General features: G+C 41.0%; 1 protein-coding gene across 2 annotated transcripts; it reads left to right on the forward strand.

Annotated features, from left to right (window-relative positions):
* pcnx2 (pecanex 2) lies at positions 1–27,857 on the forward strand. 2 transcript variants are annotated; one of them, XM_053332786.1, is made up of 40 exons: positions 1–153; positions 1,914–2,116; positions 2,955–3,072; positions 3,155–3,191; positions 4,784–5,310; positions 5,496–5,690; positions 6,478–6,960; positions 7,062–7,239; positions 7,932–8,082; positions 8,224–8,366; positions 8,842–8,920; positions 9,160–9,295; positions 9,552–9,694; positions 10,167–10,320; positions 10,746–10,778; positions 11,321–11,492; positions 11,658–11,768; positions 12,106–12,197; positions 12,555–12,664; positions 13,340–13,448; positions 14,071–14,163; positions 14,306–14,456; positions 15,374–15,515; positions 15,597–15,774; positions 16,567–16,675; positions 16,770–16,899; positions 18,469–18,527; positions 18,741–18,956; positions 19,048–19,301; positions 19,894–20,127; positions 20,711–20,814; positions 21,408–21,552; positions 21,759–21,989; positions 22,968–23,125; positions 23,269–23,385; positions 24,928–25,106; positions 26,297–26,463; positions 26,571–26,645; positions 27,257–27,433; positions 27,684–27,857. In XM_053332786.1, the coding sequence occupies exons 1-40, from the start codon at positions 1–3 to the stop codon at positions 27,855–27,857; spliced, it is 6,420 nt and encodes a 2,139-aa protein (XP_053188761.1). The 2 variants fall into 2 exon arrangements, with proteins under 2 accessions (XP_053188761.1, XP_053188762.1); XM_053332787.1 differs by having other exon boundaries at positions 4,784–5,304; positions 5,502–5,690; positions 6,487–6,960.
* Positions 27,858–27,935: the final 78 nt, after the last annotated feature.

The following is a 27,935-nucleotide window of genomic DNA, read 5'->3' on the forward strand; positions in this document are numbered from 1 at the left end:
ATGGGCTCACAGGTTGTGCAGACCCTGCGTCAGGGGGTTTGGGCATCTCTGACCGGGGGCTGGTACCACGACCCGGACCAGAACAAATTCAACAACTCCTGCCACCTCTATCTGTGGATATTTCTCCTGATGTTGCCCCTGTCTCTCCATCTGGTGAGTTTTAATTTGGGATCGGAATATGACGTTCAATTAAGGCCGCGAAGGGGGTGTGATGTGCTCACGACGATACCTAGGTAACGTTTTGGGTTTGTTTTTTTTCCCATGCGCCCTTTTATCCTCTCACGGATAAACGTGGCTCTGCAATAATCTAACATCATGCATTGTCTGGTTGCCACTGAGGGAAATACTCAGCTAGAGGAAAAGGCACTGTCGCAGTATTTTCCCCTGCATGCAGTGACTGAACGCATGGCTGCTCCTTGATATGGCAGTGGGAGAGCCAGGAAGCATGAAACTGTGGATCCAAAAATTGTCATGTGATGGCCTTTGAGGTCCAACACAGGCTGCATTACTCTCAGTAATAATATCTAAACAGTACCCAACCCATCTGAGATACAGCCTGTACAGTTTCAAGATGATTCAGGCATTCTTGATCATCATACAGTCAAATTAAAACCCCTTCTTTCAAGGCACCTACTCAGTGACCTTTGTGCTTTCACTCTGTAAAACAACCCTAACCCTTTATACAGCAGGATGGTAGCATGAACAAAGAGAAAAGAGTCGCCACATAGGTCAAATGCCTTGACCTCAGCTGTGATGAAGCATGGCTGATAAGACACAGTGTACTCACGAGTCTCATCCACTTCCTGAAATGAATAGATGGTATGATGTGAGCAGCAGCCATGCACTGAAAGCGTAACTGCCTATTGGATGTGAGCAGATCATGCGAAGTGTGAATAGAAATAACTTCAGTACTGTGTCTGAACATTGGGTACATCATCTAAATTTATCCAGATTAGATATTATTTTTTTTGCAGATTAAGATTATGTGAGATGATTGCATCCAACATCTCTTCCCCTCAGTCTGTTTCGGATACAATAAATCAGGACTAGTGTGTAGGCAAACCAGTAAACATCCTCTTTTTATAACCAGAAACCGTCACTCATCTGTAATGTGCTGCTGTACAACTTTAAGGTTAAGCAATGTGAAAAGCTATCCACCGATCCAGTGTTCACATATAGCCACATATAAATGAGAGTTAGTAAGGCAAATTGAGCTGTTTAAGTATTTTTCCTGCTGAAGCTTAACAAAAAGTGTTGTTCCAGACAGTGTTTCACAGTCTGTTTGAAAACACCCACTGCTTCCCCAGCAAAAAAAAAACAACAGCATAAGCTCTTGCTGGGAGAGATGCAGACATGTTTCAAATTTCAAGTTTATTAGCATTTTAACTGAAGGTCACACACAACACACAGAGCTAAGCAAATGACAATAGAAAGTTGAGGGACAAGCAACCATATAAGAACAGTTGCAGGAGGATGACAGATTTCGGCTTAAAAGTTGTACTTGCAGACATTAATAGCATCCAACCCAGCAAGAATTGGCTGTAGACCGGTATGACTCATGTACCAGCATGATGCAGATACTTTGTCTTTAATCTTTCTGTTCTTCGCTATGGGCCATTTCTCCCTTTGTGATCAATAATCTCCATTCATTTATCAGTTAATGAAATTAAATCTTTTGGTTCTACAAGCCTGTAATATACTGTGAGAACGATGTGACTGAATTAGCATTACCCTTTTGCAGTATTTTACATACATACAATAAGATGAGAAGAAATAATTGGTACTTTTTCATCAGGAACAGGCTGCTATAGTTTATGAAGCATACAATTAAACACTGCTCTTATAGCATCAAATGGAGATGAGATGTTGATTCAATATGATGAATAACTTCTCCTCTTCTCTACTCTCCACAGGCCCTGCCCCCTACCACCATGGCTTTGAGCATCTACTGCACCTCCATCACTGCGTTCTTCATCCTCATCAAGCTGGCCAACTACCGGCTGCACCTGATGTTCGACGAGGGCGAGGCGGTGGTCCGCAGCAGCCTCTCTGACCTCAGCAAGGCTCCGGAGAAGAAAAGTAACGCCTCGGATTCCTGCTTGCCCGCTGGCATCAGGTAAACCTCTACAGTCACATGTCACATCTCCTAAAGTCACAGTCAGTGGGATCAATCTGGAGTAGCTGAGAAATGTGGGCTCACATTTTAATGGATGTGTGCAGGGTGAAATTATATATACTCAACAAACCAGTGATTCTGCTCATCTGCCAGGTTAGGAAATCTAGGCCAGAGGGCTAAATCTCTAAAGACTATAATTTAATTATTAACATGAAATTGTACATTTAGGCCTGAGATCTCCTTTTAGAATGTCACTATTAGCAAGTATGACTGAGTGGTTTACCATGTTTTACATCCATTCTCTTTCTGTATGTGTCTATTTCTTCCCACTGTCCTCCTCTCTTTCTTTGAGATGGGATTGGTTTCGTGATCAAGTGTCTCAGAGTGGGATACAAATTCTTTCCACTTCATTTCAAAGACTCAGTACAGCTTTGGTGAATGAGCGAGCTAATGAGGGGAGGTCAGTGATCTTCAGGCGGCCACTTCGCTCTGACACACTTGATCTGCAAAGGGACTAATAAAAGAAAATCCACTGCTTCCTGTTCACTGCATGTGTGCATTTCTTTTTTGATTTTGTTACAGTCTTTGAAGTGTGTGTGTGGAGAGATGAAACAGCCAGCTTTGACAAAAAAAATTGTATTTTTACCACTTCCTCATCTCAATTAATCAGGATATTTTAGCATTCAAAACACGAGAGGCTGGGAATGGAGGTCGGATGATTTCCTCTAAAAGTGACGTATTGATATATGAATTTTGACAGATTCCCCACCCATATGTCTCTGCTTCTCTCACTTCATCACTTACTTTCCCCCCCTGTTTCTCGTCTTTGTCTAAATAGGAAGAGCAGCACAGTTCCTGACAGTGTTGCCATGACGATGTTGGCTCGAAAGCGTCCCAGTCCGGTGATCCAGGTGACAGTGAAACAGACTGAAACCGACTCAGGACTGATTGGGGTGGTGAGTGACACCTGCCAACATAAACATACAATTCAGACTGTCATATTATGGCCTAATTTTTAGTACATGTTTTTGCTTACAGGAGTGTTCAAAATCAGATGAGGTGAAGACTGTGGAAGGTAATGCTGTTCTCTCTTTAATTTTGAATAAGATACAGATGGGTGACATATTAAAGGAAAAAAAAAATGAGTGGATAAACTTAAAAAATGCTTCTATAGAGGGCAGGAAGGGTCACTGAATGGTTAGATTGCGAAAATGATGTGAGTCATATGCTAAAGCACAACTGAACACCTGCTGATGCTCATCCATTTTCTTTTTATATGTCATCCATCTGCATGTTTTGGGGAAAGCAGGCCATCATGAGAGTTGCTAAATTCTTTCAAAAAACCTGTGCGTCAGAAGTCAGCATGGCATATTACTAATGAGGGTGCATGATAAGATCAAAAATAGAGGAGTGAAAGTTGAAAATCAGTCTAGAATTGATCCATTTGATATCTTTTCCCAGGGGAAGTTGTTGTTCAAATAGTGCTTCAAATGTACAGCTAACAATAATTTTGTTGTAGCTCAATTGAGTAGCCGAAGGACGTGTAGCCAATGGCATTCAATCACAATGAGATTATACATAGGAACAGTAATTTAAAACAACAATTTAAACAGTGAGAAAAGGTGAGCAAAAAAGAGCCTTGATAATCCCGCTCTGACTGCCTCATCCACCTAATTTCCTAGTTTATCATCATAGATATAGATTGCCTTCCAATTTCAAGCAGCAAGGGTATTTATTTAGGGGTTGCTACATTTGTAAAACCAGATTAAGGCATTTTTAAAGTACTGAAATTCTTCTCTAAATATAACATATTCAGTAGGTCCTTCAGACAAATGGGGTTCATATTGATTAAAATGAGCGGAGGATGATTGGCTGGTGCTGGATTGGCTGAATGATTGACTGAGATCTAATGACTTCAGAGATAAAAAAAAAAAAAAGAAGGGCCAAAGGGAATTTGGTTTGGTGTTCATGGTATTTTCATGTGTTTACACAAACATTTTGATGAATTTTAAAGACAGCATTAAGACTCAGCAGTGCAATATTTAACCCCAGAACATTATCAGCAAATCACTGTTGTTGTACCTATTAAGGCTTCATATGTGTGCTTTGGGGAAACATGTTCTCTGTTCCTCTTCCGTAATGTACTGGATGACTCCTTAGACAATGTAGAGTGGAAACTTCCTTTTCTGCTAACACATCATTGTTGTGAATATGCTCAGACAAGCACAGAACTAGCAGCGGGCCAGTTAGCCAGCCAATAAGACCAGCTGACTGTTTCCCGTAAATTTATGACCTAATGCACTCCAGATTAGTCAGAGCAAAGTCAGCTGATCCAAAAAAAGGGGCGATAAACACTGTGGTGCATTGCATCCAATGGTTGCACAATTTTATCAAAATGCTTGTATCTTCTGGAGTTCATTTTATTGCAGTTGGAAGCTATTTATCTGTCAGTGGTAAACTCAGATAAGGCCTGATTTAGGATTTTGTTTGAGTGGCAGCACTGCCACACAGATAATAGCTGATGATGCCAATCCAACCAAATATGAGACAACATTTCCATGGCATGTTGGCAGGAGTTTGAATTTATTTAAAAGAGATAAAGCTAGGATTTGAGTGGGTTTATTATTGTTACACTTCAAATTTACAATGTAACTTTTTTGATTCCAGGGCAGGGTGAGTGTGCTGCAGAGGAGAAGCCTGTGGAGGGAGGACTACACCCAAGCCCAGAACCTTCTCCAGATGACCTCTCCAGCCCCAATCCCGACCAGTCCGCCCCCCTGCTGCAGGCCCAGCAGAGGCCCCCATCTCGCGCTGAGAGAGAAGAGATGCGGCCTGGATCTGCTAGTGGGACGGGGAAAATGGACGTGGAAATAATTGACACTGGAGCTGTGAAAGAGGGAATGGACGTTCAGATCTCTTTGACAGGGACGGACAGAGAGCAATCAGAACAGGAAAGAACATTAGAGAAAGACTCTCAGCAGGACAGGGTAGAAAAAGTTGAAAAAAGTAATGATAAAGAGAATACAGACAGGGATACAGCTGATGAAGGTCTCCCTCCCTCCAAGGGAAGTGAAGATGAGAGCGAAGAGGAGAATGAGGGGCAAAAAGAGCCCTCAGATGCCAACAACAACTCATTGGAGACTCCCCAGGACCACCAAGATGAACTCATCAATATCCCAGGACCTGCTGTACAGGTAGGTCATATACTGTATCAGTAGTTATGTGTGCAAGGTTTGAATGCAACGTAATGTGACTTTTACATACATGTTGCTCATGCTTGAAAAGAGGTTATATTATTAAAAATACATCATTGCATTATGATTATTTTGTACATCATGGAAATAGTTCTTCCCTCTGTCTGTCTCTTGTTGTCTGTCAGGCTGAGCTACTGGAGGAGACATATTGTTCTGATGAGATTGAAGTGGTTCTCGTAGACAACTCTGGCCCAACGCCTGTGTCTGCTCGCCTGGACGACAGCGACACAGTGAAGATCATCATCACCATGAGCTGCGACCCTCAGACTGCAGCTCAGTTGGAGGAGAGCGTCAAGCAGAGCCTTCTGGAGAACGCACAGGTAACAGTTTTAGTCCATAAACCATTAAGTAGCTTTATTAAATCATATATATATTTTAATATAAATTTTGCTTAGACATGTTTGCTATCTTTGGAAACTTTGTGATTCCCGGACAATTTATAGTTGTAAAAAATAAAATAAAAAATATTTATTTTTGAACAGTGTTTGGATCCACAGAGTTTGTAAAAAGGTGAAATTACAATATTTTCAAGGAAGGCTAATTGCTTAAAATGTGATCTGTAGTTTTATTATGGGTTTAATTATCCTGTGCATTTGCTGTTTTATTAATGCAATGTGTAAAGACTACTGTACATTGGATTGTATTATTCTTGACCCTGATTTTACCCCAATTATCTATGCAGCATCAAGCAATTGTTAATTATATGTATCACTATTGGAATGAAACTCCTGCAGTAAAATAAATGTTTGGGATCTGCTGCTGAATGAAAATGAGGTGGGAAATCGGTCCTCTTTTTTGCCATGGAAAACACAAATGCCAAATACTCTAGTGTGCATCAAGGACAGACTTGATAAGTGGTAACATAAGTCAGCACTTAACAATCCACGGAAATTCACTTTCAAGTCTTCAAGTGTGTGTGCAGAAACCCAGAGACAGTATTTCACTGTGACCACACTGTAGTGTTCAAATCTAAAGGGAGATGCAGGAGAAGTTAGCACCAGTTCATGTCTTTACGACTACTGCTGGTGGGAAGACTGTTTCGTAAACAAGGCTTTGTTATGTGTAAAGACTACAGTCTGTGTAACATGTCTGTGTGTGTCTCATCAGGCCCAGAAGGATGCAGGAGAATGTCACATCAAGATCCCCGTCATCACCTTTGACTCCCCGGAGGAGGAGAAGCAGGAAGTGGAAGATGGTGAAGGAGCAGCAGGCTCAGAGGATGATCCCACCCTGAAACAGCAACAGACAGCAAGCCAAAGTGAAGAGTTTCACTTATGTAGAGAAACAATCAGTCCTGAGTCAACCACATTGGAGTGTCCGGATCCGGATCAGGAACATCTTGGACTGCAGCTGACAAATGACAGCACACCAAGCCCACAGCTGACCAATGACAACAGCTCATCTGGCATCGACGTCAACTCCCAACCTGATGATACGGACCCTCTGGATTCCAATGTGGATCCACAAGGTTTCTTACGCCTGCCGCCAGCTTTGGGCCGCTACGGGCCCGGGGGAAGGACTCACATCCGTGGGCTAAGCATGGACAGTGGGAAAGATGCTGTGCTGCTTTCAGATCGTTCTCATAACACAGTATGTTGGCACTTTAGCACTGCTTCTATTTCTGTGTCTCTGATCTGGTAACCTCCATGAATCTGTCTGTACATACATACAAATATTTGTCTCTCTGATAGACCACCATGACCAGTTCCAAGTCAGATCTTGAGGCGAAGGAGGGCCAGATTCCCAATGAATCCAACTTCTTGGAGTTTGTTTCCTTATTGGGATCCCTCAGCACCAGAGGGGGAGGGGCCATCACACAGGAAGAGGAGGGTCCAGAGACCAAAGAGGAAGCAGGGACTTCAGAGGAGAGTGAAGGCCAGCTAAAGGGTTGGTTTCTCCACTGTTTAGACATAAGTGCATTCAGGAGTGTCAGCTCTGACTTATGAGCTGCAATTGCATTCCTACTGTTGTCATATTATACCTACAGTATTACTGCTATACTGTAGGTACACCTAATCTTAACATGTTATTATATTCATTTCAATGTCATGTTTAACCTCTCTAGTCTCTGAGGATGCTAATGTTGGACAGTCAGTCACTCAGCACAGGCTGTAGGGGCAGCTAATGGGCTTGTAGTCTTTTAATTCAGTTGATAAAATAAGTAATATGAAAAAAATGCCCTTTTAAGCCCTTTAAATGACATACCATTCATATGGTGCTATGTAACAATATAACAAAAAATACAAAAAATGTCTCTGTATTCATTCATATCATGTTTTCATTCATGCTTACTTCATGTAAAACAATATATGATGTGTACTTACATTGGCTTGAACCCACCCATTTCAACCAGAAACATCATGACATCCACCCATCATTCAATCCTCAACTTTTAGTGGCACAGAGCAAAGTTTCATTATATCAGGTCCACTTTTCAATGTTAAAATCAAATTCCTCCCAACGTTATGTTACCATCAGGTTGGGCTTTATATTTAATTTCATGAAAAAATTCCTGTTTCTGTTAATTTGATCTTTCCAAAATTAATTTGCCCTGTTTACAGAGAATCAAACAGCAACTTCCAGACCAGATGAGGCGACAACATCGCCCAACTCAGACAACAAGCTAGAGAGACCTAAACCACCCACCAGTCTGGCTACTGACACTCTACAGGCCATACTACCTACACACATCCCGATAGTTTCCCCTGACAGGTACAGGTGCCTATACACTCATATGCTTTATCGACACAGCTGAATCCACTCAGATACAGACCCACACTTACAGTAGCTCTTATACACACTTACAGACTCAAGTATCCAGGATCTCCAGTTGATTGTGTTTTCTGCATCCAGCCCTCAGACAGACAGAGAAAAGGATCCGGATTATGATTCTCTACCCTCTCAAACCTCTCAATCAGAGAGCTCCATGCTGCAGGTCATCTGCAGACCAGAAGCTACCAACAAAGAAGAGGCCTATACCTTTCATACTGTACACAGTAAGCAGCTACCCTTGAACCATATCAACAGTTAGTATTTACATAATCTTGCAAGTAGTTCCTGGAAATGTCCCGGAGACAAGCTGAGATAAGTCACACATAGTCAACAATGAGGTGATGTTAATGCATTCAGTCAGTATGATCCTCTTCATTGGTTTGGGGATCTATTTGTGCTGTGATGGTCAGATCATGTTTTGATCTTTTGCACAAACATACAGTATGTGTGGGAAGCTCTGCCAGCAGCTGATGGCTTTGCTTTTGAAACAGATCAAAAATCTGGTGGATTAAATAGCATCTTTCTGGACTGCCTCCAAAATGTGAAGCTGGTCAGTTGTGTCATTCTCTGATTTCTGTCTGTATTGCTGTGATGGTTCATTTACAAATCACTTCAAATCCCACATAAAATATTTTACTGCTGATCAAATGGATGTCTGAAATATATATTTTCTGACTAGTTTTGTGTTTGTCTTACCAGGAGACAGGCCTCGAAAGCTGTATGCAGAGAGAGCCCTCAACCTGCCGCTAGGAGCTGAGCTCATCACTGGCAACATGTGGTACCACTGTCAGCTATTTATTTCACTCTCTTTTTGCCCATAATTTTTATGAATTTCTATTCCTGCCATTTTTCATCTCATGTTCTTCCTTTACCCATGCTTTCTACCTGCTTGATCTCCTCCAGTGCTTTCAACAATACCACCTTACCTTTTCCCACTCCTTCCATGTTTTGAAGCTTGCATGTAATCAGGCCTATTCTGTGTGTTAACATCAGCCTGTTTTGTGCCTGTGTCTTCAGTGACCTGCTTTCAACTTCTTCCAACTCGGAGTGTCAGGACGGCCTGGTGGGCGGTCACGCTGACTGTCCTTTTCAGCGACGCATCATCCCTGCGCACAGACTACGGCCACGGAGGACGCACCCTGAGATCTTCCAGGTGTCCATCTACTTTTACTGTTTCTCTTTTCTTTTTCATTGCAGTTGCATCCATGAATTTCTAAACCATGCTTTCATCTCAAGTAGACTCGACTACTTGTGTTGCACATTGTGTAACCTTCAATGATTCTGACTGTGTTTCGAATTATACTTCATAGGAAATTGTGTAGATATACTCCTTGTTTCCTGTATGTAATGCAGTTGAATTCATGTTCGTGTAAATGATTTGTGTGTGTGTGTGTGTGTGTGTGGGGCAGGAAGAGGACTCTTTGGATGAATCATCAGAGACTTCCACCCAGGAGAAACCAACCAGGAAGATTTATTACAAACTCAAACTGTTTCCTGGGAAGTGGATCAACATTTTATATGACCGACTCACCCTGCTTGCCCTATTGGACAGGTACAGTATATATATATATGAATCACATGCTTCAGTCTCAGTTGGACAGATAATATCAAACTCCCACATCTGGAAACTCATCATTCACATCCTCCAGCTTGCAGATTCATAAGTACGCTACTTTAATATTTATCTGAAATTAATGTAAAACTGTTTCATCATTTGGACAAAATCTGAATTTTAAAGATATATACATAAGTAATTTTTCTTAACTTTTTACATTTTACATTGTGCCATGTCTGTGTTGTTATTTAGTGCATTATCTTTTCTGCTGACACTGACTGGAAAATGATTGTCTGCTTGGAGTACAGGAGTGCCATCTAAAAACACTGTTGAGCATATTTTGGGGATCAGTTTCAGTCACGTTTTTCTGATTGAATTAATCAACTGGGCACTACTTGTCTGTATATAATTGAGTGCACTTGCATATACTGTATATGTTTTTGGCTGACTGTGTGTTGTGTTTGTGTAGAAACCAAGAGGTTCTGGAGAATCTAGTCGCCGTCTTCATGGCCTTCCTGGTTTCCTTCCTTGGTTTTGTGCTTCTCAACGACGGCTGCTTCAAAGACTTCTGGGTCTTCCAGTTCTGCCTGGTCATTGCCAGCTGTCAGTACTCTTTATTGAAGGTAAGAAGATACTATATCTAATGCAGGAAGACAGGATACTAACCACTCCCCCTGTAAACTATAACTCAAGTCTGCAAACTGTGGCTTTGAGCTATTATTTTCTGAAATTGAAGTTTAATATTAACTAAGGAAAATATATTTTTTTCTGTTCAAAATGTCTTCTTTGATGGACTTAGGAATGGATGGATTATTTACTACTACTGCTACCACAAACCTACATGAATAGTATTTGAGGAATTAAAAATAAATGATGTGAATCTTAATGTGTGCCATGGTTACCTGGTATATATTAAAAATAAAACATGACCCCAGACTCAGTTCCTATTTGCTCCCACTCACTTTCACTTCTGTTTAAAAAAACAAGTTTTCACATTTATGTGCAAATATGGTAATTCAGTGTTGGCATGTGTGGTTTCGTTTTCCAGAGTGTTCAACCAGATGCAGCTTCACCAACACATGTGAGTTAAATAATGCTTTGTTACTGAACCACTGGTGAATTGTTGCAAAGACAAATCAAAACTTTGAAGCAAATAAGTCTTACCAGTTTGCATGGAAATGATATATTATCAGAGGATCAGATATCTCAAGCTTACCATACAAAGTGGATTTGATTGTACTTGTGACTGCTGCTCCTCTTCATTTGATAGCATGTTTTCTCTTTTTACATTGTTCAATACAGTTGCTCTTTACATATTAATGATTTAAAAATGTTTGACTGTTGCACCAGCAATGTGGCTACAGTACATAAGCCTTGACCTTTTTGGAGCTCTTCTTACTGTGCCATGTTGCTATGAAAACACATCAAAATGCAAAACGTATGGACATTCAACTTTAAATAACCCAACTTTATAGCAGTGATTTCCTAATAGTCATTGTCATCTCATATTGATATAATCATGCTGTAGCTGGTAATTAAATAGCTGTGTTAAAGCAGGATTGAGCTCAACTGCTTTATCTAACATCCTAACCTATGTGTGTTCATATGTGTGTGCGTCTCCAGGGTCACAACCAGCTGGTAGCCTACAGCCGAGCGGCCTACTTCTGTATCTTCTGTGCTCTAATCTGGTTTCTGGAACAGCTGCTTAGGAGGAAGGACCTGCCCGTCTCCACCATGTACGGGGTCACCATCGTCTGCCATGACTTACTGGGCTTCTTGCGAGACCTGCTAGTGGGTAGGGAGAAATGTACCAGGAGAGACACATGCTCAAAAATACACATAAGCACAGATACACATGTTGTCTGACTTTCTAACAAATCTAAGTGAGCTCAATTTTATGCCTGTTTATTACTTACTTTCTTGCTAAAGGATTCTTTATACATATTTATGCATAAAACAGGTTTTACGCATTGCTTCCCCATCATCTTCCTGGTGGGCCTTTTCCCGCAAATCAACACATTCACCATCTATGTGCTGGAGCAGATTGACATGCACTTTTTTGGTGGGACAGGTTAGTAAATCTTTTTTCTAATTTTTGTGAATCATGAATTCAGATTTGTGATAAATATACATTTAAATTGTCTGTCTACTGTAAACTGTTATTTAAGGATGCATCTGTGGATTTTGGGCTCTAATTTGATCGATATGTGTAAAATCTGTATAATACATAGTTTAAAAAGATAATTAAAGAATCACTGCATTTATGTATGAAAAAGGGTGCATATGTTTAGGTATTGAACAACCACACACTAACATACAATACAACTAAGATAAAAGCTAATCTTTGTTCATTATTGTTTAGTACTACTACATGTATTTTCATCTTCACTCTATTTTGTGTGTCTCAGCTGCTACCAGTCTCATCTCTGCAATCTACAGCATCCTACGCAGTCTTATCGCTCTGTCTCTGCTGTACGGTTTCTGCTTCGGAGCTCTCAAGGTACTCTCATATCCTGTTGAAACCAAACAAAACAGAGCTTGCAGGATTGAACGAGAACATAGGGGATGTGAATACAGTCCTCTACTCTCCGCTGAGTTTTGCTCTGAATCTGTGTTCTCGGTCATCCTCCTGGCTGTAGGATTAGAAGAAAACATGGAGTACAGTTATAAATAGCCTGCAGCCAGAGAGCTTTGCTAATGGAACAAAGCAGAGCTGCAGTGAAACACTAAGTGTTACTAGTCATCCCTTAAAAAACTCACTACAAGGAGGATGCTGGGGGAAGAACTGTTGAAGCTTTTAAACTGTGAAGAACTAAAAGTAGCAGCTGTAAAAAGTGCATGATGGTATGATTCACAGGAACCGTGGGATGAGCAGCACACCCCGGCCTTATTCTCTGGTTTCTGTGGCCTTTTGGTGGTCTTCTCCTACCACCTCAGCCGACAGAGCAGTGACCCCTCTGTACTGCTGTAAGTATCATCATTGTATATACTGTATAAACAGTACCAGTCAAAAGTTTGGACACACTTTCCCATTCAAATGAGAATGAGAAAGGGTTAGTCCAAACTTTTGACTGGTATATATAATAATAAAATAATTTTAAAGAGACCCAACATTCCCACATGAGGAAGCACAGTGGCAAGAAAAAAAGAGTCACAACATTTCGGTTATACATGGTCAGGGAAATATCATGGTTTATGTTAAAATGATTTCATAAATGATAAAGTTACTAATGTAATTTCCTTAGAGGTAGACAACTTTCGTCGTTTTGGAAACATCAACACGATGACAAAAAATCCCCCAACTTGCAGTTGGAACGAGGATGTGTCTCATGCAGCATTTTTTGCCTCTTATCTATCTATACATCCACCAACCTGCCACCTCCAAATATGGACATTTGTAGTCATCGTCATCGTCTTCTACCGCTTATCCAGTAATGTAAAATAAGAAGCCAAACTATAAGAAGTATGTGAATTAGTTGGATAAATCAAGTCATCCAAGTAAATACTTAACATGTGAAAACCTAAATTTATTTATTAAAAGTTTTTTTCAGCTGTTTTAGGGGTTCAAACAAAAAATCAGTTATTCTAAACAACTCACATTCCTAATGTCTTAATTTATACATGTGACAACTTTATTTACAGATCTCTGATCAAGTCGAAGGTAATGCCTGCTTTGGTGGAGACTGAGGAAGAGGAAGAGGAAGACACAGAGATCAAAGACCCGTTGCCGGAGAAACTGCAGAACTCTATGGTAACCAAGAATTAATATGTAGAAATAAACTGATGAACCCAAGTTAATACTGCTTTGTTTTATCAATAATGTAATTAGTGGAAGGGTAATGGTTCAGGTTATTTTCAGCTATTTGGATCATTTATTTTTGCATAAACAAACACACAAACACAGGGATAATTTATATTCCTCTGAGCATTCATTGAACAGTTTTTATGGTTTTGAATTGCAGCAGCCCAGAGCCATATTAGCTCATGTCAGCTCAGGCTAATTATCACTTAAAAATCAATACTCATTAACATTACACCAACAGTAAGTCCTGGATTTCTTATGTGCTGTGTGTCTTAAAGTCAATGTTGCAAGCTGGATTATAAAACAGAGTTTGCTGTTGATCATTGTCTGTGATTACGGGGAATTATGCATAAGAGGAAACAAGCCTCCAGCCGCCTTTTACAGTATTAATGGGGATTGTGACGCTCTTAACTGTTCTCAAGCTGCTTCTGCTTTGATCTCCAAAAACTGAAGGCTCAGTATAATTAGAAAGAAATAATCACACACCTAAATGAGTCTGACAAAGGAATTAATTTTCATTCAGTGTGGATTATTAATGTTTGCAGCTCTCTTTCCCTCTTGTGCTCTGCAGAAGGAGATTCTGCTCTCGGATGTGGTTGTGTGCTCTGTCGCCTACATCTTAACCTTTGCCATCACTGCCAGTACTGTGTTCCTGTCTCTCAAGGTGAGATTCTTAATTGCTTCCCTGTCACTTTGCCTTATTTTTATTTTTTTAATGTTAATGTCTGCTGATTAACTATATATCTCATATATTTAAATTATTCTCTTTTTCATGTTTCTTTCATTATATATCGACTTGTTTCCAGCCCTTTGTGACCATCGTGCTGTATGCACTGGCGGTGACAGTGGGGTTTGTCACCCACTACCTGATCCCCCAGCTAAGGAAACATCACCCATGGCTGTGGATCTCCCATCCGGTCCTCAAAACCAAGGAGTACCACCAGTTTGAGCCCAGAGGTCAGCATGCCTGCTGTACAAAACCTAGAATTGTTGTTAATGATGCATGCAGACCCCTGGATCAACAGCATCATGTGTGTGCTTTTTTTGGTTAAAAAAAACGTGTAATCTGCATCTGGGTTCAGATCCACAACAATGCTGATAGTCAGGTGGAAGCTGTGACTTGTGAATATTAGTTTGCTGAGATGTGGCTTTTTAAATGAATGGTGCTATTGTGCCCCCCTGTGATGAAATGCCATCAAAATGTGCAGGCTTGCTCAGTGTAGATGTGTGTACGTGTCATCTAAATTTGGTTGCAATTGTGCAATGCATTCAAGAGTTAATCAGTAATCTGAATTTATCCTCGACCCTGAATTTTTGCAGCAACATTTACAACAATCCATCAATTAGTTGTCAAAATATTTCATCGAGAAACAAAAATGTTCTGAAAGGTAAAGAGAGGAATACGTCTTACCTCATTAACCTTAATGTCTGTATTAGATTCCATGTTTATCCTTCGAATGGTTTTGGAGATATTTTAGTCTGGATCAAAGTGGTGGACTGACTTAGCCATGCACAGAGCCACTCTGCTTACAAGGCTAGAGATAAATAAATGACTTCTTTTGTGCTCATGTTAATAGTTTATGCACACATTTGGTTAATGTTCTTTGAACGTTTGTATGAGTGTTGAAAAAAAAGCTATGCCAAAATTTTAAATTTTGGATACTGGATTAAGGTCAGCCCACCAAATCTCACTGAAATCTCTTAAAAGTTTTTGAAATAAATTGTTAATTAACAGACAAACATACAAACACACAAGGCCAAAAACATCACCTCCAGAGCCAAAGTAAACACAAAGCAAGCTTCTTAAACACCTGAACTCCATCTTTCCTTGCTGTAAAAAAACTCTTATCCTGTTCTCCTTGCTTGTCTTAAAGAGGATGCTGTACTGATGTGGTTCGAGCGACTGTACGTGGGGCTCCTGTGCTTTGAGAAGTACGTGGTGTACCCCGCCATCATACTGAGCGCACTCACTAACGACGGTTTCGCCCTCAGTCACCGCAAGAAGCTGGGAATCCAGTGAGTGGACACAGAAAGCTAGCCTGTCCATCTGTGCGTGTCATCTGTTGTCTTAACTCACTTTGTTTGTCCCTCCTCCAGCTGCGATGTTCTCCTGACGACAGTTGCCGGGCTGAAACTTCTGCGTTCGTCTTTCTGCGACCCCAGCTTCCAGTTCCTCACCCTGCTTTTCACGCTCATCTTTTTCCACTTCGACTGTCCGCACGCCTCTGAGAGTTTTCTCCTGGATTTCTTCATCATGTCCATTGTCTTCCACAAGGTGAGAAAACAGATGATATATAGGAGAGTGTGTGTGTGTGTGTGTGTGTGTGTGTGTGTGTGTGTAAACTAATGTGCTGTATGTGGGAGAAAATATTGGTGTGCATCCTGACAGAGGGATTATCTTTAAGATACAGAAACACAGAGACCAACAGGTACAGAAAAAATGGAAACGCACACAGTACACAGACAATGAAAGAAACACACAAGTAGGAATGAAAATGTCAATAGTCAGATAAACACACTCCAGTAAACAGACACATACTGTATCATGTCTGCTTGTGTTGATGGTTTGAAACTTCTTTTTGACTCTTGACATCTCAATTCATCCCTGACCTTCATTGTGGGAATTGTAGGATCCATCTTTTTGTAGCCTTACCTGTTCGTTCGATACACTTAAAATCAGAAGTCGGAACATCTGTCTGCATCATCAAACCACTGAGGAGGGGCACTTTAAAGAAGAGTCAGTAATAAAAACAAACAGGATCAACAGAAACATATATTCTCTTTGTCCAATGTTGACACTTCTAATGGTGTGAAATTTTAAACTGCATTGGGTTTTGTTTTGTTTTTAAGTGAGACATACAAACATTGTACTGCATTCATTTCCATTTGCAGTGACTGCAAAGGAATGTGATAGATATCACTTAATTATATTCTGTGAGGTTATTCCAGTTTAGAAAAACAGATTCTTAACACAAATTTAAAACATCTATTGTCTTTAAAACATCTATTGTTTTGTTGCCCTCTGATTATTTGGGACTGACTGTGTGCTGTTTCTGTTTCTCTCCAGATGCGTGAGCTGTTGTTAAAGCTCCATTTCATCCTGGTCTACATCGCTCCCTGGCAGATCGCCTGGGGCAGTGCTTTCCATGCCTTTGCTCAGCCGTTTGCAGTGCCTCGTATCCTTTCTCTCAAGACCTGTATTTGTATGTGCGTGAGAGAGTGCATCAGTACCTGCTTTGCTTTTTTCTTGACTGGCGTGTGTGTATCCAGACTCAGCCATGCTCCTGCTCCAGACTCTGCTCACCACCATCTTCTACACCCCATTGGCTCCCTTCCTGGGCAGCGCCATCTTCATTTCCTCCTATCCACGGCCCATCAAGTTTTGGGAACGAAACTACAAGTAAGAGCCTGATGCAGTGAGTTTTATAGACAGCCTGGAGTCTTCACTGAAGATTGTTTGCTTGCGTTATCAGGCCAGATGTGAGGAAATCTTGAAAAGCAGTTAAAGAAGTATATTGTCAACAAATCACATGAGAAGACCAAAATCAACAATTAACTTAGCCTACTAACAATTACTACATGTGTAGCCAAAGCCTGATATACAGTAGCTTACTCCCTCCATTATTGTCCAAAAACCATTAAGAACTCATCAATGAGCCACTGTTGCACCATCATTGTAGTTCACTTTGACTCAATCCCACATATGGCCGTCTTGCTGATTTTAAATACCAACAAGTGCACCAAATGTGTATTAATCCGTGGCTGAAAATAGTTCCCAAATGTACAGTTTACTCATGTTTGAGTAAGGTTTGCTAAACACCACAGTGCCAGGCTGTTTATAGAAATAATTCAATACATGACACTATATACTTGTGAACCATTTTTAAAGATTTATGTCTTGAGAGTAACAGGCTTTTCATGAGATTTTGTTGACAAAAACCAAAATATAGAATATCCCTTACTTCTTTTATTTTGCTGTTGCCTCCTTAGTGTTTATGAAACAAAGATATTTCAAGAATGAAATTTAAAGTTAATATTTGTCATCCAACTTAATATTTAACATGAGAAGTGCTGTTCACTGTGTCCATGTGACACATACTTGTTCTTGCTGTCTGAATATGAATGATGATGAGTGAAGACAATTCCTCTTTAATATGTGGACGTCTTTCTCATAACTAATGGATTGAGTGTGCATTTTGTCACATCTAACAGTTTACTTATTTACTTAGGGCAGAATCAGTCTCATCCTTTTGAGTCAAGCTTGGCAGATTAGCAGACAGACACCATCCTGCTCTCTCTCTCTCTCTCTCTCTCTCTCTCTCTCTCTCTCTCTCTCTCTCTCTCTCTCTCTCTCTCTCACTCACACTTACACAATCCAACCCCTGTGTTGCCTCTTACTTATTGATGCGAGTGACTGTTTGTACTTCAGCTTGCTGAAAGCACTCCAAAAATACTCCTGTAGCTTTGTTGTGATGTAGACTGTGATTATATTTAGACTGTGCTGTCAGTATGATGAGATTAAACTCATGAAATTAATAGTATTGACAGCATCATCTCTCCTGGGGTCACATCATGATGCTTTAGATACTAGATGAGACAAGCTATGGATAACAGCATCTTAAAGTATATAGTTTCAAATGTCTCCAATTGCTGTTTTGTACATTTGCAAATACTGTAAGCTGTTTTGTTTCTCAGACTGAATCAAATAAGGCAGAGTTCAGATATTATGAGAAATTCTTGGAAACAATTTCACTGCAATACATTTTCTGGTTGTCAGGGTTTTTGTTTGACTTAAATCTGATGTGTAAGCTTGTTGTTTCATCAGATACAAAGTTTTATTAACTCAACTTTACACGACAGCACTTTGTATAACACAACACAGTATGAAAGATGTCTTTTGATTACCATGTCTCGTCAATCTTTTGGGGGCTGAATTTTCTTTAATATTTTTTCCTCTCATCCTCTGTAGCACAAAGCGTATCGACAACTCCAACAGCAGACTGGTGTCTCAAGTGGATAAGGAGACGGGTGACTACTATTACATTCATTTCAGGATTTTTTGATTACCTCCAGTCTCAGGACCTCTGCAATATATATTTTCAAATAACTTTTCAACAGAGTTCAATGCTATGAAAATGTGAAAAAGTTAACTAAGAATTAGTGAGGAAAAGAAGCAGCTAAACTTAATCTAAGCATCTTTTTCATCTAACTTTACTCTTTCTGCCTGTCCCTCTTTCTCAGGGTGTGATGATAATAACTTAAACTCCATCTTCTATGAGTACCTGACACGCTCGCTGCAGCATTCACTTTGTGGGGACCTTATGTTGGGCCGATGGGGCAACTACAGTGCCGGAGACTGTTTCATCCTGGCTTCAGACTACCTCAATGCCCTTGTCCACCTCATCGAGATCGGCAACGGGTTGGTCACCTTCCAGCTGAGAGGTCTTGAGTTCAGAGGTACAGTTCGACCATCCCTCTCCGCCTTTTCCATCCCGCCTTTTTTTTCTATCCGTCTCTCTGAATTAACGTCCATCTCTCTCCATCACAGGAACGTACTGCCAGCAGCGAGAGGTGGAGGCCATCACGGAGGGTGTGGAGGAGGACGACGCATGCTGCTGCTGTGAGCCGGGCCACTTGCCCCACATGTTGTCGTGCAACGCGGCCTTCAACCTGCGCTGGCTGGCCTGGGAGGTGATGGCCACCAAGTACCTGTTGGAGGGTTACAGCATCAGTGAGAACAATGCCGCTACCATGCTGCAAGTCTACGACCTTCGAAAGCTGCTCATCACCTACTACCTGAAGGTACGCTTCAACTCCAATGTGAAACACACAGGAGATGAGTGTGTTTGTGTTCTGATGCTTTACACAACTCCTTCCACATTCTTCAGATGATTTAGATACATGTCAGGATATTACCATTATTACTAAGGCTGACATTCTGATATTTTTTGATTTCTGTGTATTTAAGCCTATGTTTTCCTCTCTTGCTGTAATTTAGAGTCACGGGTATTGAAAGAAGCTCAGTGCAGCTTTAATAATGCATCACGTTTTGACATATTCAGTCTCTCTCTCCAGTGGCAGACTGAAAATTGAATATTCCACTATTCTCAACAGGCCTTTAAAGGTTTCCCTGCCAAAAGGTTAAACAGTTTAATCGGCAGATAGACCAATACCCAATGCATTAATCATTATAACAAATGGAAGCCTGCCAATAGTGATTCCAGATGTGTTCAGCAGCTTCCACAATCTGTACAAATGCACATTTCTTTCTCTTTCACATTCCCCATGTTGAATATCTTGCTTTTGTCTAATCGTATCACCTTCACTCTCCACCATCCTCCTTCATTCTTACCTTTCTGCCCTCCATCTCTCCATCTTTCCTCTCTTCTCTCAGAGTATTATCTACTATCTGGTCCAATCTCCCAAACTGTCCACGTGGCTGAAGGATGCAGCTGTCCAGGAGGCGCTGCAGTCCTACACCAAGTGGCACCACATTGAGCGTGATCCTCAGGTTTTTAGTGTGAAGATTGATGAGGACTACGTGCACTGCCTGCAGGGGGTGACACGTGCCAGCTTCTGCAACGTCTACCTGGAATGGATCCAGTACTGTGCTGGCAAGATGGAGACAGTATGTCACAAACCGTGTTATGGATCACAGTATTATATTGCTGTGTATTATGCCTGCAACTAAGAATAATTATGTTTTTTCTAATTGATTAATCTGCCAGTCACTTCCTCACTTAATTTATCAATCGTTTAATCTTTAAACTGTCAGAAAATTGTGAAAAAGCCCCTTCAAAATTTCTCTGACCTGAAGCTCACACATTCAAATTTCTTGTTGCTCAAAACTTCAGAACCTAACATATCTAGTTTACTGTCATAGAAGACTAAGAAAACTAACAAATAACATTGAATCAATTCACATTTAAGAAGCAGGAGTTAGTGGAAGAAAAGCACTCCAATAATGAATACATTTTTAAAAATAATTAAAAAAACAATTAATTCTTGGAAATGGAAAACAAAAGTTGTATTATAGGAAGAAAAAAAGCTCCAATTACAGTTGGAAGTCACACAACTTCTGTAATCCTTTGGTCATGATAAGAAAACTAAATATGATAACAAGAAATGGCCTATAGTAGAGTCTGTCCTCAATGTTCAACTTTATCTTTATGTCAGTCCTATAGTAAGTTTGTGTTTGTGTTTGTGTCCAGCCTGTGGAAAGCGATGAAGACGCTCCTCTGGTGACTCTGTGTTATGCTCTCTCGGTCCTGGGGAGGAGATCCCTCGGCACGGCATCACACAACATGTCCAACAGGTAAACCTGAGCCACACAAATGTCACACCAAAGATAGCTCAATACAGATAGAATAGATTTGTGAATTACCTGTAATCACTTATTAAGTTGTTTGAATGTTATAGAGATTATAACATAATTGATTAAAACATCAGAAGTAAAAGACAAAAAGCAGAAAAAGTAACTCTAACTAAATAATAATCACAGTTAATGAATCTAAAAACACAGTATTAACTAGAATAAAGTGTGTTTTTATGCACTCAGGTTTGCATCAGAAAGGACATTAAATTAATAAATGACATAATTGTACAGATTTCCTGCAAAGCTCGTAAAAATATGTCAAGTAAAAACAGGATTGAAATCAGTTAATAGACAGCAGCAGCAGATATTTATCTGCAGTTAGACACATTCACCACAAGAGGGCATCAGCTTCTAAATCTTCAACCATCCACAATTGTTGGGACAGGTTTCTGTGACTGCTCTCAAATGACTGTTTTTTTGTTTGGTTTATATTTTAAACTCTACTTCACACTTCCATAATCCTACTCTCTTTCTCTCTATCTGTTTTACCCTTCCTCTGTTTCCCCACAAACCCCCACCATTTACCTCCAAAGTCTGGAGTCATTCCTGTACGGTTTCAACACCCTGTTTAAAGGCGACTTCCGCATCGCCACGAAAGATGAGTGGGTTTTTACTGATCTGGATCTCCTGCAGAAGGTTGTTGCTCCTGCAGTCAGAATGAGCCTCAAACTGCACCAGGTACAGTTAAGTGCCCTCTGCTCTGCTTGTGCATCTGTAGATTATCACTGTTTCTTTTGTATTGTAAACATTTGTGCCTCATTTAATTAGGTCAAATTAGGTCCTCATGATGGTCATTTATCATCCCTGCAGTAGTCCTTTTTTTCTATAAATTTGATTAAAACCTGAAGTGCTCCATCATGCCTCTTTCCCCTGTGCTCCTTAAGGATCACTTCACATGTCTGGAGGAGACCGAGGAGGCATCTATCTTGTATGAAGCCATCACAAACTACCGCAGCAGCCTGGTCATTTGCCACGAGAGTGACCCAGCTTGGCGTAAGGCGGTGCTATCCAGCCGCGACACGCTGCTCACGCTAAGACACATGATCGATGACGGCACGGACGAGTATAAGATCATCATGCTGTACAAACGCCACCTCAGCTTCAAGGTCATCAAGGTAAAAGGGCGGAGGGTGTTGGAAATAGAAATAAGCTTCGTATGTGTGAAGGGTATTTCAATTTACAGACTGCTTAGATATCACAGAGGCAGAAAATGTAGGTTTGGAAAGGGAATGAGTAATGTGAGATGTGTCCCTGACTGCCTGTAAGGTCTGACTAGTCAACTTTGTGTGCATATGGCATGAAAACCTCCTGCCTATACCCATCTGGACAAGGTTTTGCAGCGTGTCCTTGTGTTGGACAATCTGGGCTGATGTAATAAAACATAGTACTGCAGGTCTGAACAGTATCTGCAGTATCTAACAGTATACAGTATGCTCTTCTGCAGGAATTGAATGAATGGAGGCAGAGAAGTGCATGCTTGCAAAAATTACACTAAAAGGGTTCTTGATCAATATATTTGACTCAGCGGGTACGACTCCTAAGTGCTCAAACTTCCGGCTAACTCTCAGCAAAAAGTTTTAAAAGTTCAACAACAAAAGATGATAATAAAAGAAAAGTTTCTGCATCCTGCTAACCAGCACCTCTAATTAACACATTGCATCGTGTGCTGAAAACACCTGCATGCTTTTTTATGTGCTGAACTATTTTCGTGTCTGGCTGTGGTGACTTCCTGGAGTGTCCGCTGGTTGCCTGGTAACGTCACAGTGATGATAAGACTTCAGGAGGTCACCGTGCTTGGCCCAAGTGTAAAACGAAATGCTGTCATCACGTCAAATTGTTCAAACCATAGTAAGAAGCTTCTAGTTATAATTACAAGTCAGTGAAAGCCATGGATACCTCCCACTCACCTAAAAGAATGACAGAAATGTCAACAAACTGCTTGCAAACTGAAAAGCTACAATCATGAATAGTTACATCTAAATAAAATCCAATACAATTACTATACAAGAGGGACCCAGAAATTCAGGGAATTGTTAAAAAACGGATCTGTCTTGTCTCATCCCATCTCTTCACCTCTTTGTCTCTCTCTGCAGATCAATAAGGAGTGTGTGCGAGGTCTGTGGGCGGGCCAGCAGCAAGAGTTGGTGTTCTTACGAAACCGAAACCCGGAGCGTGGCAGCATCCAGAACTCAAAGCAAGCCCTGAGGAACATGGTCAATTCGTCCTGCGATCAGCCGCTGGGTTACCCCATGTATGTGTCTGTCACAGAGTTTTATGACCGAATTTGTTTGAAAGTTTGCATTCATGGAAATCAGCTCACCATAATAACACACACAGAAATACTGTTATACAGTGTGTACAGTTCTGCTGGAGTTGTTTCCCTGTTGTTTTTAGGTATGTGTCACCACTGACGACATCGTACGCAGGAACGCACCGTACGCTCCGCAGCATTGGAGGAGGGGCTTTAAGCTTGGATTCCATTCGTTCCTGGCTCTGCTCTAAATGGCTACGGTCAGCACTTGATAATAAATACATTTCTGCATTTTAAAATATCTCCTACCTCAGTTATGAGTGCCATCTGTAATACTTTTAAAAGGCAAAGCCCATCTTTGGAGGCTCCACCTCAACCAAAACTCGCCCTGTGACTCTGCTCAATTAGCATTCTTCACAAGCTAAAGATAGAAAAAGAGACTCCCACATCAATTTTTATTTAGTTCAGTCTGATAGGTCCAGAGATGATGCCTTAACTCTAAGGTCATGAGTTCAGTTCCTCAAGCAACGATTCCCTGAGGGTCTTTAAATAAGAAACTCTGGATACTCTGAAGACACTCCGCTAAATCGAGCACACACTTAAAAACCTTCATACTTCCCACAATCATCAGCCTCAGAGGACATGCGGAACCAGTTTCAGAGCATTATTGCTCAGCATCAGTGTAAAAACGAAAAACAAAATTAACATTTCATGATAAAATATTTGAATGGTGCAGTAACTAATAACTATTGCAAACACTTCTGCAACACAGGAAAGAAAGAAAGTAAATGAATATAATCACAAATGTCCATGCATTAATCTTAAGAGGCTTGACAAACAGACAAACATCTATAAATTAGAGTATCTAATTTTGCAGCCCTCCAAATTGGAGCTGTCCTTATTAAGAGGCAAAAAGTAGTGATGACACATGACATGATGTTAACATCAGAAGTCCATATACAGTATTAATGTGGCTGTATTTGGCACAAATCACTCTGGATGAGGTGTAATGCTCCGACTGCCTGCTGAGTGAGTGCTTCTCTGTGGATTCACTCGGTGCAAGAAGTCGATGCTGGTGAGAGACTTCCCTGCCAATTTAATGTAGATTTAAATACATGTGTGGGGACAGCGGGAGTGCACACTTGACAGAAATTGAGAGCCGGTTTTGCAGACTGGGAGGGCAGCCAAGAGCTTTGACTTTCTGCTGTTGCAGCAGTGTCGCTCCTTCCTTCCCCTTCTTCGCTCTCTTCCTCCAGCTCTACATCCTTCCCTCACCTCTCGTCTCTCCCTTTATCCTCCCTTTTACTTCTCAATCTCTCCTTTACATATTATGCATAGCTTATCGTATAGGCTCTGCATTAACCTCTGCAGGTCAGCTAATGGTGTGTGTGTGTGTCTTAGTGACCATGTGGCTCTCTCTTAAGCTTCTTAAGAGCGGTGGTTTTCCTTTCAGATCAGATTAGATTGTTAATCCTGTTTCATCGGCCTTGAGTTAAAGGCGTTGTCTTAATTTCACTAAGTAGCCAAAGAGACGGACCGTGCCTTGTCAGCCAGAACACATTTAACTAATTTAAGAGGAAGACTGCGCTAGTGTGTGTCACATATGCTAGCACAGTTATGTAACATATCTCTCTCCTCTCTGAGTGTAAATTTATGTGTGTGTGAGTGTGTGTGTGTGGTTAACCAGCTGGAAAAGTCGAGGCTTGCTAAATTTTTTATGGCCCTATGCCAGTTTGTGTCTTTTGCACTGATGTGGACATGAATAAATAAATCAAAGCTGTGTGTGTGTGTGTGTTCGGCAGGGTCCGTAAGGACAACCTGACCAGCTGTAACAGTGGCGTGAACATGGAGGATGTGGACTGCGGTGCTGGCGGTTCGTCGTCTCTGAGCCACAACCGACCGTCCTCCGTCACCTCCAACAGCCTGAGCCTCTACCAGCACAGAGCCAGGACGACACACAGCCACAGACACCACAATGCAGGTACATACACACATCCCACTATCCTTGTGGTAAACCTTTATTGACTACACTTATTTCTAAGTCTGTAACCTTAACATGAACCTCATTCAAACTGTTTTCCTAACTCAATCTTTATTCTCAGAATAAACCTGTGCAAAGGAGTTTTGTGCCACACATTTAAACAGGATCTTTTTATATTAAACTATTTGTGGCTGTGGCTCTGGAGGTAGAGCGGTCATCCACCAATTGGAAGATTGGTGGTTGAATTCCCGGATCCTCCAGTTCACATGTCAATGTGTCCTTGGGCAAGATACTTAACCCCAAATTGTTCCCGTTGCTGCGCCAACGGTGTATGAATGTGTATGAATGGTTAGTTTCCTCCTGATGAGCAGGTTGGCACCCTGCGTGGTAGCCCCTGCCATCAGTGTATGAATTAGTGTGAATGGGTGAATGAGACACGTAATGTGAAAGCGCTGAGTGGTCATAGCAACTATAAAAACCCTATATAAGTACAGTCCATTTACCATTTGTCTGGTATGACGAGTAGTTTATGTCAGTATTTCTCAAACTTTTTCACATCATGGACCCCTAAATTGTCACCACAGACCCTCATTTGATAACATTTTTGGTCTTAGATGTTTTATTACAGAAAGTGTACAAATACCATGACCAGACAGTCACACATTCAGTCACTTGTGTTACCTATGGATGGAATTATAGTGAAAAGTTATTTCCCTGGAGGTCTCTGGACCCCACTGGCTTATGTTGTCCAATGTTAGCGGCTCTAAGATAGATCTAGATCTAAGTTTGGTCATCATTGCATCTTATAAAGGCACAAGTCCAGTGTTATTCTGTGTTTTTTCTCATTGTCAACAAATCCCATGAAAAGTGACTCATTCTTAAATATTTACGACTTCAGAAGGAACCAATGGGTTCAAGGCTGAGAGCCACAGCTAGGACAGAGAAGTCAGAACGATGGACGACAGGACTGATGCATTCTTAGTTTTCAATCTTTTTATGGAATTTGTTGACTTTTTTTTTTTCATACCTAATTTCATCACTTTTTCATATTTCAGTCATAAAACTGAAATATTTCACATACTTATTTTATTTTTAAATGATTTGCTTGTACAAAATACAACAAACAATTTTGTCCCTATGACTATTTCGTATTTCATATTATGACAATGTGTGATCATGTGTTTTTCCAGCCAGGAGGGAGTATCGCAGCAGGTCAGTGCAGCCTCAGAGTCAGCGTCCCCCCGTCACCAGCCAATCGGGGCCCATTCTGGAATCAGGCTCCAACCATGGGCTCGTCCAGCGTCTGTCCAACAGTCAACTGTCCTTTAACACCTCCATAGCCTCTATTTTCTCCCAGGTAAACACACACGTACACATGAACTGTTAAGTATGCTCAGTTGTAATTGCTTTAATGTTCTTATACTAAGACAATAAAGCAATAAGAGGATCTCTCTCTCTCCTCAGGTCCCCCGCCTCTCAGGGGCTGGTGGGATTAGCTCGCAGCTCCAGGCAGCACAGCATCAGCAGCGCTCCAGCCAGGTAGCACCTTGTTACACACCTATTCACTTCATACATAAAACATTTCAATACAATAATGATGACAGACGACAGATAAAAAACAGTGTAGTGGTGATCAATCTGTCCACAAACCTACCACAAGATCTCTAAATAAAAAGTGAGCCTCAGGTTTAATCAGGTCCAATCCTGATTCTTACAAGTCAGAAAATTGTCAAAACTTGTGAGAGGAACATATAGTGCTTAAGATGAAGAGAAACCACAGGAATTGCCAAAGTTGCCAACACAATGTCACAGCTGCAGTATGTTAAAATAGTGTCATGTTAAATGATAAAGAAACTGAATAACATGTTGTTTGTGCAGATGTTAAGCGAATTAATGTCATTATCAGCAGTTTAAACTCAGGTTCAGGGTTTCAGCTTTCTCATTATTATAAAAAAACCATCCAAGAAACAATTTCACAGCTGATGGCCAAAGCATGTGATTACAGTGTATTGACTACAAGTTATTATTAGACACAGGGTGCTGTCTCTGATAATTGTTTGTGCATGAGTATGTTTGTCTTTCTGTATCATTTGAGTATTTGTGTTATATGCAAGAGTGTCATATTCTCGCTCTGTGGTGCATTTCACCAGGTGTCCTCGTCCTCGTCCACGCTCAGCCTGCTGTTTGGGAAGCGTAGTTTCTCCAGTGGCTTAGTCATCTCTGGGCTGTCCGCCGCCGAGGGGGGCAACACCACTGACACGCAGTCCTCATCCAGCGTCAACATCGCCATCGGACCCTCGCACAGGTCGAGCAGCAGAGCCACACAGGTAGGAAACAGATCAACAGGTGGACAAAGAAAGTCACTGCTTATTTTCCTCTCATTACAACATGACCTTTTACTGAGGACTGAGGTCCATGTGAAATGAGTTTTCATATTGTTTTGCTTGTTGGAAAACAGCCTCAAACAATAAAAAATGTGATTAAGTGTATCTCCCTATGAATTAACTGGTGTTCAGTACATGCTATAAAAGAATATTTTTTCTGATGCCTTTTCTCTGCTTCCTCTCTCTTTCTTAGTGGACATCAGAGCCATATGAAAGTATAGACGCATCCTATTCCAACGCCGCCGTCACGGTAAAAGACGGCTCGCAGTCAGGTGACCGAGGCTACAGCCAGGGATTAGACAAGACCCAGGAAGACTCTGCATCTGCCTCAACAGCTCCGGAGGCAACGGATCAAAAGACTGTTTGAGAGGGAGAGAGGACACACATGCACACATATACACACACAAACACACACACAGATACTCATGCCCATATACAGAGAGGA

The sequence above is a fragment of the Scomber japonicus genome, chromosome 14 (genome assembly GCF_027409825.1).
Source record: "Scomber japonicus isolate fScoJap1 chromosome 14, fScoJap1.pri, whole genome shotgun sequence".
Taxonomy (NCBI): Eukaryota; Metazoa; Chordata; class Actinopteri; order Scombriformes; family Scombridae; genus Scomber; species Scomber japonicus.

Bases quoted from the DNA above. Each gene is read 5' to 3' on its own strand.
- pcnx2 (XM_053332786.1), top strand. From the start codon at position 1: ATGGGCTCACAGGTTGTGCAGACCCTGCGTCAGGGGGTTTGGGCATCT. The intron at 7,240-7,931 runs GTGAAGGCCAGC...CCCTGTTTACAG, and splicing joins AGCAGGGACTTCAGAGGAGA to AGAATCAAACAGCAACTTCC. The intron at 25,107-26,296 runs GTACATACACAC...GTGTTTTTCCAG, and splicing joins CCACAGACACCACAATGCAG to CCAGGAGGGAGTATCGCAGC.